At 68.2% G+C, this 12,760-nt stretch overlaps 2 protein-coding genes across 2 annotated transcripts; one reads left to right on the top strand and one right to left on the bottom strand.

The window, feature by feature from the left end:
* Positions 1 to 803: 803 nt before the first annotated feature.
* On the top strand, positions 804 to 3,850 carry LOC309685723 (uncharacterized protein; the record flags this gene model as incomplete). The annotated part of the gene is given in 6 exon segments (XM_082501453.1): positions 804 to 881; positions 2,320 to 2,377; positions 2,504 to 2,700; positions 2,703 to 2,726; positions 3,456 to 3,651; positions 3,654 to 3,850. Coding segments are annotated over 6 exon segments (750 nt in total), but the record flags the coding sequence as incomplete, so codon positions are not given.
* Positions 3,851 to 4,278: 428 nt separating this feature from the next.
* On the bottom strand, positions 4,279 to 12,204 carry LOC309685722 (serine/threonine-protein kinase MARK2-like; the record flags this gene model as incomplete). The annotated part of the gene is made up of 5 exons (XM_082501452.1): positions 4,279 to 6,570; positions 8,407 to 8,451; positions 8,823 to 8,849; positions 9,985 to 10,254; positions 12,107 to 12,204. Coding segments are annotated over 5 exons (795 nt in total), but the record flags the coding sequence as incomplete, so codon positions are not given.
* Positions 12,205 to 12,760: the final 556 nt, after the last annotated feature.

The raw sequence follows: 12,760 nt of genomic DNA, 5'->3' as shown, positions 1-12,760 counted from the left end.
GGGGGGGGGGGGATAGGGGGAGGGAACCTTCAAATCTCGATTGGCAGCTCCTTTCCCTCAAACACCGGGTAAAAAAAGGTGCCCTCCTCAAAATCTATGGGGTGCCCCCCAAGTTGTGGGGTGCCCCCCAAGTTGTAAGGGTGCCTCTGAGATGAGGGTGAGCCCCAAGTTGGGGGGTGAACCTCAAGTTGGGGGGGCGAACCCCCAAATCTTGAGCGTCAACTCATTTCCCTCAAACACCGCGTAACCCCCTCCCTCTCCAAAACCTATGGGGTGCCCCCCAAGTTGTGGGGTGCCCCCCAAGTTGTAAGGGTGCCTCTAAGTTGGGGGGCGAACCCCAAATCTTGAGCGTCAACTCATTTCCCTCAAACACCGCGTAACCCCCTCCCTCTCCAAAACCTATGGGGTGCCCCCCAAGTTGTGGGGTGCCCCCCAAGTTGTAAGGGTGCCTCTAAGTTGGGGGGCGAACCCCAAGTTGGGGGGCGAACCCCCAAATCTTGAGCGTCAACTCATTTCCCTCAAACACCGCGTAACCCCCTCCCTCTCCAAAACCTATGGGGTGCCCCCCAAGTTGTGGGGTGCCCCCCAAGTTGTAAGGATGCCTCTAAGTTGGGGGGCGAACCCCAAGTTGGGGGGGCGAACCCCCAAATCTTGAGCGTCAACTCATTTCCCTCAAACACCACGTAACCCCCTCCCTCTCCAAAACCTATGGGGTGACCCTCCCCCAAGTTGTGGGGTGCCCCCTAAGTTGTGGGGTGCCCCCCAAGTTGTGGGGTGCCCCCTAAGCCCCTCGCCCCCCGCAGGTGCAGCGGATCAAGCAGATCAACAGCGGCCTGAAGCAGGCGCTGGAGGGCGGCGTGGAGGCGCTGCGGCCGCCGGAGGTGGGGTTTGGGGGGCGCCCCACAGCGTCCCCACGTGCCCCATTGTGTCCTGTCCTGCCCCACGGTGTCCCCGTGTGCCCCGTCGTGTCCCTGAGGTGCCCCACGGTGTCGCGTTGTGTGTGTCCCCCCCCCCCCCCACGGCACCCCACAGTGCCCCACATCCCCTCCTGTCCCCCCACATCCCCCCATAGCACCTCCCCAGCACCCCACATGCCCCCCCCACAACACCCCACATCCTCCCACACTCCCCCACAGCACCCCACGTCCCCCCACATCCCCCCATAGCACCCCACATCCCCCTCCACAGCGCCCCACATCCCTCCCACATCCCCCCACGGCGCCCCACATCCCCTCATAGTACCCCACATCCCCCCCACATCCCCTCATAGCACCCCACATCCCCTCCTGTCCCCCCACATCCCCCCATAGCACCCCACATCCCTCCCCACATCCCCCCATGTCCCCCCACATCCCCCCATAGCACCCCCCATCCCTCCCCACATCCCCCCATGTCCCCCCACATCCCCCCATAGCACCCCACATCCCTCCCCACATCCCCCACACTCCCCCACGGCACCCCGCGTCCCCCCATAGCGCCCCACGTCTTTCCATATCCCTCCGTGTCCCCCCACATCCCCCCGTGGCACCTCCCCAGCACCCCACATCCCCCCTATATCACCCCACATCCCCCCACATCCCCTCATAGCCCCCCACATCCCCCCACATCCCCCCTATATCCCCCACAGCCCCCCACAGCCCCCCTATATCACCCCACATCCCCCCACAGCACCCCACATCCCCCCACATCCCCCCTATATCCCCCACAGCCCCCCACATCCTCCCCACAGCACCCCACATCCCCTCATAGCCCCCACATCCCCCCATACCCCCCTCACATCCCCCCTATAGCCCCTCACATCCCCCCACGTCCCCCCATGTCCCCCCTATATCCCCCACATCCCCCCACATCCCCCCACATCCCCCCACATCCCCCCTATATCCCCCACAGCCCCCCACATCCCCCCCACATCCCCCCTATATCCCCCCACATCCCCCCACATCCCCCCTATAGCCCCCCACATCCCCTCACATCCCCCCACATCCCCTCACAGCCCCCCATAGCCCCCCACATCCCCCTATATCCCCCCTATATCCCCCCACATCCCCCCTATATCCCCCACATCCCCCCATAGCCCCCCACATCCCCCCTATATCACCCCACAGCCCCCCACATCCTCCCCACAGCACCCCACATCCCCTCACAGCCCCCCACATCCCCCCTATATCCCCCACATCCCCCCACATCCCCTCACAGCCCCCCACATCCCCCCTATAGCCCCCCACATCCCCCCACATCCCCTCACAGCCCCCCACATCCCCCCTATATCCCCCCTATAGCCCCCCACATCCCCCCCACATCCCCTCTCTCCCCCCTCAGGGCAACGGCAAATTCAGTTCCCGCTGGACGACGGACGAGCAGCTCCTGGCGGTGCAGGGTGAGCCCCCCCCTCCCCTTAATCCCCCCCCCCTTCGTTAACCCCATTCCCCCTCATTAACCCTCTTGCCCCCCCCCGGCCCCCCCTCCCTCCCTCCCTCCCCCCCCTCCCCCCCCCCCCCGTTAGCCCTGCGGCGCTACGGCCGCGATTTCCCGGCGGTGGCGGCAGTGTTGGGCAACAAGACGGCGGCGCAGGTGAAGAGTTTCGTGTCGGGCGCCCGACGCCGTTTGGGGCTGGAGCGGCTGCTGCGGGAACGGGACCCCCCCCCGGCCCCCCCCGGGGAGCGGCAACGGGGGGGGGGGAGGAGGAGGAGGAGGAGGAGGAGGAGGAGGAGGAGGAGGAGGAAGAGGTGAGGGGGGGGAGTGGAGGGGATTGGGACCAGTGTGAGGTGGGGACTGGGACCAGTGTGGGGCTTGAGGCAAGGGTGCTGGTCCTGAGCCGGGCACTGGTCCCAGTTCCAGCCCTACTCCCAGTCCTAGCGCAAGGACTGGTCCCAGTTTCAGCCCCAGTTCTATCCCCAGTCCCAGTCCTGAGCGAGGGACTGGTCCCAGTTCCAACCCCAGTCCCAGTTCCAGCCCCACTTCCAGCCCCAGTTCCAACCCCAGTCCCAGTCCTGAACCAGGCACTGGTCCCAGTTCTAGTCCCAGTCCCAGTCCCAGTCCCAGTCCCAGTCCTGAGCGAGAGACTGGTCCCAGTTCCAGCCCCCAGTCCCAGTCCTGAACCAGGCACTGGTCCCAGTTCTAGTCCCAGTCCCAGTCCCAGTCCTGAGTGAGGCACTGGTCCCAGTTCCAGCCCTACTCCCAATCCCAGTCCTGATCTGGGCACTGGTCCCAGTCCCAGCACAAGGACTGGTCCCGGTTCCATCCCTAATCCCAGTTCCAAGCCAGGAACTGGTCCCAGTCCCAGTCCTGGTTCTACTCTCAGTCCTGCTTGGGTAACTGGTCCCAGTCCAGGAGCTGGCTCCCAGTCTAAGCCCCGCCCCCTCCCCGCCTTGGCCCCGCCCCTCGACCATGGCCCTGCCCCTAGCCACACCCCCAACCGTGGCCCCGCCCCTCCACCGCCTTTCCCCCCCTTACAGGTGCAGATCACCGGTGTCTCTCGCCCGGCCCCGCCCCCCGCTTCGGCTCCGCCCCCTCCGCCGGCCCCACCCCCTCCACCCTCCCCCTCGCGCCCGCCGCAGCCCCCGCCCCTCCTGCGCCCGGCCCCGCCCAACGCCCCGCTGCTGCCACGCCCACCGCCGCCCCTCCAGCAGGGCCGGGCCCCGCCCCCTCTCATCCGCCCGGCCACGCCCCCGCCGCGCGGCCACGCCCCCCCGCCGCCGGCCACGCCCCGCCCCCGCTGAGCGATGGGCTCCGCCCCCCCTCCGCAGCGCCCCCTGCTGGGCCGGGGGACACGCGGCCCCCGCGGGGGGGGGGGGGGGGGGGGAGATGGGGGGGGTGTGACACCCCGTTTGCAATAAAGGTATTTTACTAGAGTGCCTGCGCGTGCTGGGGGCACTGGGAGGGGTTACTGGGAGGACTGGTCTGTACTGGGGGCACTGAGGGGGGGTTACTGGGAGGACTGGCCCATACTGGGAGGGGTTACTGGGAGGACTGGTCCGTACTGGAGGCACTGAGGGGGGATTACTGGGAGGAGTGGCCCATACTGGGAGGGGTTACTGGGAGGACTAGTCCATACTGGGAACACTGGTGGTGTTACTGGGATCACTGGGGGGGGTTACTGGGAGGATGGGGGGATTTACTGGGGGGGTTGCTGGGAGGACTGGTCCGTACTGAGAGCACTGCGGAGGTTACTGGGAGGATGGGGGTGTGCTTACTGGAAGTACTGGGCCACGCCCAGTGGGCCCTGGCCTATACTGGGAGCCCTGCTCTTTACTGGGAGCACTGGTCAGAGGCGGCGGATCTTTCTGGAAAGTTTTTAATCTAGAACCTGGAAAATCCACTGCGCGCGCGCTCGGGGGAGGGGCGGGGCCGGCGAGGGGCGGGGCCAGCAGCGAGGCCCCTCCCCCCGGCAGGGGGGGCGGGGCTACAGCAGGTCAAAGTGGGCGGCACCGCCCCGCCCCACCCGAGACCACTCCCCCACCCCCCCCCGGGGCCCTTCCTGAGTGAGGGGGGGAGGGGCGGCTGTGACATCAGGATGTCCCCAAGGCCACCCGGGGGGGGGGTGGGGGGGTGGGGGGGAAGGGGCTGTGACGTCAGGATGTCCCCAAGGCCCCTAAGGCCACCGGGGTGTCCCCATAAGGCTTTGGGCCATCCCCATGTGTCATGCGCGTGTCCCCTCCCCCTTCCCCCCCCCCCCCCCATTGAGGTCAGCGATGTCCCCAACCTGTCCTGTCCCCCCCCTCCCCCCACCCCGTAAGGCTCGGGGACGTCCCCACGGGCCACCGGCGATGTCCCCATCAAGTCCTGAAGCCACCAGGGATGTCCCCCAAAAGGTTCCTGAGGCCACCTACGATGTCCCCAAGTTCAGGGAGGACGTCCCCACCGGTCCCAGGTCCATCCCGGATGTCCCCAGAGGGTCCTTGGGCCACCGAGGATGTCCCCCTGTCCCCAAGTCCATTGAGGATGTCCCCGGGGGGGGTTTTCCCAGTTCCATCCCGGATGTCCCGGTCCATCCTGAGGTCCCAGCTCCATTCTGGATGTCCCCAAATGTCCCAGGGCCATCCAGGATGTCCCCAGCTCCACCCCAAACGTCCCCAGCTCCATCCTGGACGTCCCCAAATGTCCCAACTCCATCCACACCCTCTCGAGATCGCCAAAGTCCATCCACAACGTCCCCACCAGGTCCTCGGGCCACCAGGACGCCTCCTCCATCCCTCCCCACCCCCCTGTCCTTGTCACCCCCCTTCGGTGGGTACATGTCCCCACGGGGGTGGTGGCACCGGTGGTGCCACCGTCCCCTCCGCTCAGAGCTTGAGCTCGTCGGCCACCTCGGAGGCGATGTTCTTGAAGGCCACGGAGGTGGCGGTGACATGTTTGAAGCCCACCACGGCCTTGGGCCACCAGGACACATCCTCGGGCCACCAGGACACGTCCTCCACGGCATCGTCACCCCCCATGGCGGGTAGGTGTCCCCACGAAGGTGGGGGTGGTGCCACCGTCACTCCCGCTCAGAGCTTGAGCTCGTTGGCCACTGTGGAGGCGATGTTCTTGAAGGCCACGGAGGTGGGGGTGACGTGTTTGGAAGCCAACCAGGTCCTCGGGCCACCGGGATGGGTCCCCCACAGCACTGTCACCCCCCTCGTCAGGTACGTGTCCCCACAGGGGTGGTGGCACCGTCCCGCTCAGAGCTTGAGCTCATTGGCCACCGTGGAGGCGATGTTCTTGAAGGCTGTGGAGGTGTCGGCGACGTGTTTGAAGCCCACCAGGTCCTCAGGCCACCAGGACGCGTCCTCCGTCCCCTCTGTCACATACATGTCCCCATGGGGGTGGTGGCACCAGGGGGTCACCGTCCCCCCCGCTCAGAGCTTGAGCTCCTTGGCCACCATGGAGGCGAAGTTGTTGAAGGCCATGGAGGTGCCGGTGACACGTTTGAAGCCCACCAGGTCCTTGGGGTACTGGGATGGGTCCTCCACGGCATCGTCACCCCCCATGGCAGGTAGGTGTCCCCACAAAGAAGGGGTGGTGGCACAGGGCCACCGTTGTCCCCGCCCCCCGGCTCAGACCTTGAGCTCGTCGGCCACCTCGGGGGCGATGTTCTTGAAGGCCACGGAGGTGCCGGCGACGTGGTTGAAGCCCACCGGGATGGGTCCTCCACCCCCTCTCATCAGTTCGGCGTCCCCGCGGGGGGGGCGGGTGGCACCGGTGGGGGGAGGGGGGCGGTGTCACCGTCACCCCGCTCAGAGCTTGAGCTCGTTGGCCACCTTGGAGGCGATGTTCTTGAAGGCCATGGAGGTGCCGGCGATGCGTTTGAAGCGGACGCCGTTGAGGGACAACCGGGGGAGTTTACACACTTCCATCTCCCACTGGACGAAGGAGTCGTGTCCGGGAGCGCCGTGAGCGCAGAGGAGGACGAAGCGCTCCTGAGGTTCGCACCGACAGCTGTTGGCGTCCAGAACCTTCCGGATCTCCCGTAACATCTCGCCCGGTTCTAAGGAACTGGTGGTTTTCATGCTCCAGGTGAAGCGTAAGGAGCGGGGTTTGGCCTCGCGCCCGCCCCCTTCGCGCCCTTCCTTCTCCGGCCCCACGGCGGGTCTGTGGGGAGGACACGGAAAGGGATGTGTGGGGACATCGGGGTCATCAAGGGGACAGGGGAACCCGTAGGTGTCACCAGGACCACCGCAGATGCCACCACAACCAGCATGGAGAGCCTGGGTGCCACCAGGACCCCAGGGATGCCACCAGGACCACCAGGGATGTCACCAGGACCACCAGAGATGCCACCAGGACCAGCATGGAGGGCCTGGGTGTCTCAGGGACCACATGGATGTCACCAGGACCACCACGGAGATGCTGGGTGTCACCCAGGACCCAGGGATGTCACCAGGACCACCATGGAGATCCTGGGTTTCACAGGGAACCCATAGATGTCACCAGGACCCCAGGGATGCCACCAGGACCACCAGAGATGCCACCAGGACCACCAGAGATGCCACCAGGACCAGCATGGAGGGCCTGGGTGTCTCGGGGACCACATGGATGTCACCAGGACCACCATGGAGATGCTGGGTGTCACCCAGGACCCAGGGATGTCACCAGGACCACCGTGGATGTCCTGGGTTTCACAGGGAACCCATAGATGTCACCAGGACCCCAGGGATGTCACCAGGACCACCAGAGATGCCACCAGGACCAGCATGGAGGGCCTGGGTGTCTCGGGGACCACATGGATGTCACCAGGAGCACCATGGAGATGCTGGGTGTCACCCAGGACCCAGGGATGTCACCAGGACCACCATGGAGATCCTGGGTTTCACAGGGAACCCATAGATGTCACCAGGACCCCAGGGATGTCACCAGGACCACCAGAGATGCCACCAGGACCACCAGAGATGCCACCAGGACCAGCATGGAGGACCTGGGTGTCTCGGGGACCACATGGATGTCACCAGGAGCACCATGGAGATGCTGGGTGTCACCCAGGACCCAGGGATGTCACCAGGACCACCGTGGATGTCCTGGGTTTCACAGGGAACCCATAGATGTCACCAGGACCCCAGGGATGTCACCAGGACCACCAGAGATGCCACCAGGACCAGCATGGAGGGCCTGGGTGTCATGGGAACCTCACAGATGTCACCAGGACCAGCATGGTAGCTGGGGTGTCATGGGGACCCCAGGGATGTCACCAGCATCACCATGGTGGGCCTGGGTGTCACAGGGCTCCCAGGGATGTCACCAGGACCCCATGGATGTCACCACACCCAGCAGGGTGGGCCTGGGTGTCACACGGGGGTCCCCAGGGGTGTCCCAGGGACCCTGGGGGTGCTGTGGGGACCTCAGGGGTGTCCGGGGGGGGACAAGGCAGTGGTCCTGAGTGTCACGGTGGTGTCATGGGCGTCACAGGGACCCCATCGGTGTCATCAGGACCCCGGTGGTGCTGTGGGTGTCATAGGGACCCTGAGGGTGACACGGGGATCCCAGGGGTGACACAGGGACCCCAGGGGTGACACGGGGGCCTTGGGGGTGACACGGGGACCCCGCGGGTGACACGGGGATCCCAGGGGTGTCTGGGTGTCATGGGGAACCCGGTGGTGTCACAGATGTCATGAGAGCCCTAGGGGTGACACGAGGACACCATGGGCGTCACAGGGACCCCGGGGGTGACAAGAGGGACCCCAGGGGTGTCACGGGGATCCCATGGGTGTCATGGGGACCTCGAGGGTGACACAAAGACCCCGAGGGTGTTTGGGTGTCATGGGGACCCTGGTGGCGTCATAGATGTCACGGCAGCCCTGGAGGTGACACGAGGATCCCATGAGCGTCATGGTGATACCATGGGTGACATGGGGACCCCATAGGTGACACGGGGACCCCAGGGGTGACACGGGGACCCCATAGGTGACACGGGGACCCCGTCCCCGCACTCACCTCAGCGTCTCCACCCGGTCCTTGCTCTCGGGCTCGTGCGGGTTCCTCGAGAGAAACGAGAAGGGGCAGAGATCAGCGCGGGGGGATTGGGGGGGGGGGGGGCAGCCCCTCCCCCTCCCCCCACGGGACCCGGGGTGGGGTGGGGGACACAGGGGACAGACGTCACGGGGAGGTGGTGGGGGGGACACACAGACGCACAGACGGGGCGAGGGGGACGCACAACGCAGAGGGACAGACGGACGGACAGCCGAGCGGGGAGGGGGTCATGCGGGGCCGTGCAGCGCCGAGGCGGGGGGGGGGGAATTTGGGGTGGGGGGGACCTGCCTCTCCCCGGGGGGGGGGTGGGGTGGGGAGGGGTGGCATGCAGGGGACACAGGGGACGCAGGGGACACCCAGGCGGTCCGGCGCGGCCCTACCTTCTGGCAAACCTGAAAGACAGATTTCTACAAAGACAAACAGAAGAAAAAGGGCGACGTTGAGGGAGGGGGGGGGAGGGGAGGGGAGGGGGGGGGGGAAGGAAAAAGGGGACACTCCCACCCCTCCCCCCGCCCCGCCCCCAACTAAGGGACCCCCCCAATGTCTGGGGACACCCTCCCACCCCCCTCCCAGTCCCCCCAAGGGGGGTTGGGGGCAACTTGGGGGGGGGGGAGGGGGGGAGCAGCGTCCCCCCACTCTGTCACCCCCTCCCCGGCTCTGTGGGGTCACACAGAGTTGGGGGGGGACACAAAGGGACAGGAGGGGACATGGTGGAGGCGGGTGGCAGTGTCCCCAGGGGGATGGGAGGGGACAGGAGGAGCCCTGAGGGGACACAGGGTGACAGGAGGGGATGTGGGAGACCGGGAGGGACACAGGAGAGCCCCGTGGGGGACACAGAGGGGACACAGAGGGGACACAGAGGGGACACAGAGGGGACACGTAACATCCCCAGAGGGATGTGAAAGGGTCCTGTGGGGGTGAGAGGGGACACCGAGGAGCACAGGGGGACAGGGGGACACACGGAGGGGAGACACGGAGGGGACACGGAGGAGCCCTGGGGGGACAAGGAGGGGACACACGGAAGAGCCCTGGGGACACACAGGAGCCCTGGGGGGGACACAGAGGGGACACACGGAAGGGACACACGGAGGAGCCCTGGGGACACACGGAGGAGGGGACACAGAGGAGCCCTGGGGGGGACACAGAGGGGACACACGGAGGAGCCCTGGGGGGGACACGGAGGAGGGGACACGGAGGAGCCCTGGGGGGGACACGGAGGAGGGGACACGGAGGAGCCCTGGGGGGGACACGGAGGGGACACACGGAGGAGCCCTGGGGGGACAACGAGGGGACACACGGAGGAGCCCTGGGGGGGACACAGAGGAGGGGACACACGGAGGAGCCCTGAGGGGGGACACAGAGGAGGGGACACACAGAGGAGCCCTGGGGGGGGACATGGAGGAGCCCCGGGGAATCCACGGTGACAACCCAGTGCGGGAGAGGGGGGGGGACACACACCGAGGAGCCACACACCGGGATGGGGGGGGGGAGCGCGCGGTGCCAACCGTCCCCTCACTGTCCCCCTGGTTGTCCCCTGCTCACCTCCGGACGAATTTGGAGGTGAATTTGCTGAAGAGACTGGCGGAGGGACCGCGACGACCGCCCTGACTGGCGCCGGAGGGGGAGGCGGGGGGGGGCAGCCCGGGGGGCAGCGCGTAGGGCAGGGGGGGTTGATCCCGCGCCTGCCGTAACTGCCCGGCGTGGAAAGTGCTGCGACTGGAAACCCCCCGGGGGAAACTGGGACGGTCCCCGCTTCCTTGGTTGACGTTGTGGGCGGAAGGTGACGCCGCCGGCACCCGGTTGGGCACCCCGCTGCGGGGAGACAAAAAAGAAAGGGGGGGGGGGGGGTGGGTTAGGGGGGAGAGGGAAGTCGGGGGGGGGGGCGGGGGGTGGCACCCATGGGTCCCCACCCAGCGCACCCCGGGGATACAGAGGGGGTAAGTCATGGTGTCGCGGGGACATGCGGGCACCCCACAGCACCCCGGGGACCTGCCAGCACCCTGGGGACATGCGGGCACCCCACAACACCCCAGGAACATGCTGGAGCCCCACAGCACCCCAGGGACCCGCTGGCACCCCACAGCACCCCGGGGACATGCTGGCGCCCCACCGGCACCCCAGGGACCCGCTGGCACCCCACAGCACCCCGGGGACATGCTGGCACCCCACTGGCACCCCACAGCACCCTGGGGACCTGCCGACACCCCAGGGACCCACTGGCACCCCACAGCACCCCGGGGACCCGCTGGCACCCTGGGGACATGCTGGTGCCCCACCGGCACCCCAGGGACCCGCTGGCACCCCACAGCACCCCAGGGACATGCTGGCACCCCACCGGCACGCCAGGGACCCACTGGCACCCCACAGCACCCCAGGGACCTGCCGACACCCCAGGGACCCGCTGGCACCCCACAGCACCCCAGGGACCTGCCAGCACCCTGGGGACATGCTGGCGCCTCACCGGCACCCCAGGGACCCACTGGCACCCCACAGCACCCTGGGGACCTGCCGGCACCCCAGGGACCCACTGGCACCCCACAGCACCCTGGGGACCTGCCAGCACCCCACGGACTTGCCAGCACCCTGCCAAACCCTGGGGACCCACTGGTGCCCCACAGCACCCCAGGGACCTGCTGGTGCCTCACCAGCACCCCCAGGACCTGCCAGCACCCTGCTGTACCCCAGGGACCCGCTGGCACCCCACAGCACCCTGGGGACCAGCCAGGCCCCCACAGCACCCTGGGGACCCACTGGTGCCCCACTGGCACCCTGGGGACCTCCCAGGGTCACGGGGACATGCGGAGGTTGGCAGCCAGGGGCACACCAGCACCCTGAGTAACCCCAAATCCCTGGGGACACGCCGGGGTGGCAGGCAGGGGGACACCACCCCCCCAAATCCCTGGGGACACGCCGGGGTGGCAGGCAGGGGGACACCACCCCCCCCAAATCCCTGGGGACACGCCGGGGTGGCAGGCAGGGGGACAGCACCCCCAAATCCCTGGGGACACGCCGGGGTGGCAGGCAGGGGGACACCACCCCCCCAAATCCCTGGGGACACGCCGGGGTGGCAGGCAGGGGGACACCACCCCCCCCAAATCCCTGGGGACACGCCGGGGTGGCAGGCAGGGGGACAGCACCCCCAAATCCCTGGGGACACGCCGGGGTGGCAGGCAGGGGGACACCACCCCCCCCAAACCCCTGGGGACACGCCGGGGTGGCAGGCAGGGGGACAGCTCCCCCCGAACCCCTGGGGACACGCCGGGGTGGCAGGCAGGGGGACACCCCCCCCCCCCCCGAACCCCTGGGGACACGCCGGGGTGCTGCAGCCGGGTCACACCGGGACGTCCCCGTCCTCCCCCCAAACCCTTCTGGGTTTCCCCCCCAGGAGATGGACCCCATGGTGGAATTTGGGGGGGGGAGGGGGGGGGCCTTGCCTGGGCCGGGGGGTCTCGCAGTTGGCGTCGGTGGGGGTGGCGGCGGGTTTCGGGTGCTGCCGGGAGCGCGGGGGGGCGGCGGGGGCCGGGGGGGCGGCGGGTGAGGGTCGGCAGCCCGGCGTGGGCAGGCTAGGAGAGAAAAGCGGGGGGGCGGGGGGGGGGGGCAGCGTTAAGGTTGGGGGGGAGGGGGTAAATAATTTTGGGGGGGGGGTCGCGGGGGGGTCCCCTACCTGTCCTTGCCGTTCTGCAGGGAGCTCTGGCCCAGGCTGGCCCGGTCCAGCAGGGGGGAGTTGCGGCTCCGCGTGGTGCCGGTGGAGAGGACACTGTTCTGTGGGGGGGGCGGGGGGGGACAGGGGGACACTGAGGGGGGGACCCAGGTGAATGACCCCCCCCCCCCTTCTGCCACCCCCCAAGGGGATGCAGGGATTCCCCCCCCCCTCCTTTTGCCACCCCCCAGGGGATCTTGAGTCCCCCAAACCAGGGGACGCAGGCGGCCGAGCCCCCCCCTGCACCCACCCCCCAGGGGACACAGGGATGGGTGCCCCCCCCCGCTGGGGACACAGATATGGGGGTGTCCCCCCCCCACCGGGGACACAAGCATGGGTGCCCTCTCTGTCCCCACATATCCCACGAGGCCCAGACATGGGTGACACCCCCCCCCCCCCCCCCGTCCCCAGGGGACATAGGTGTCCCATCCCCCCCCACCGGGACACCCAGGCATGGGTGTGTGTCCCCCTCCCCAGGGGACCCAGGCATGGGTGCCCCCCCCCTTCCCCCACCGGTGACACAGACATCGGTGCCACCCCCTCCCCCAGGGGACACAGCCATGGGTGCCCCCCCCCACTGGGGACACCCAGGCATGGGTGCCCCCCCCTCCCCACACC

The sequence above is a fragment of the Vanellus vanellus genome (genome assembly GCF_965231255.1).
Source record: "Vanellus vanellus genome assembly, contig: HAP1_SCAFFOLD_2314, whole genome shotgun sequence".
Taxonomy (NCBI): Eukaryota; Metazoa; Chordata; class Aves; order Charadriiformes; family Charadriidae; genus Vanellus; species Vanellus vanellus.
The sequence above is the reverse complement of the archived record's forward strand: the minus strand, read 5'-3'. Positions and strand labels throughout refer to the sequence as shown.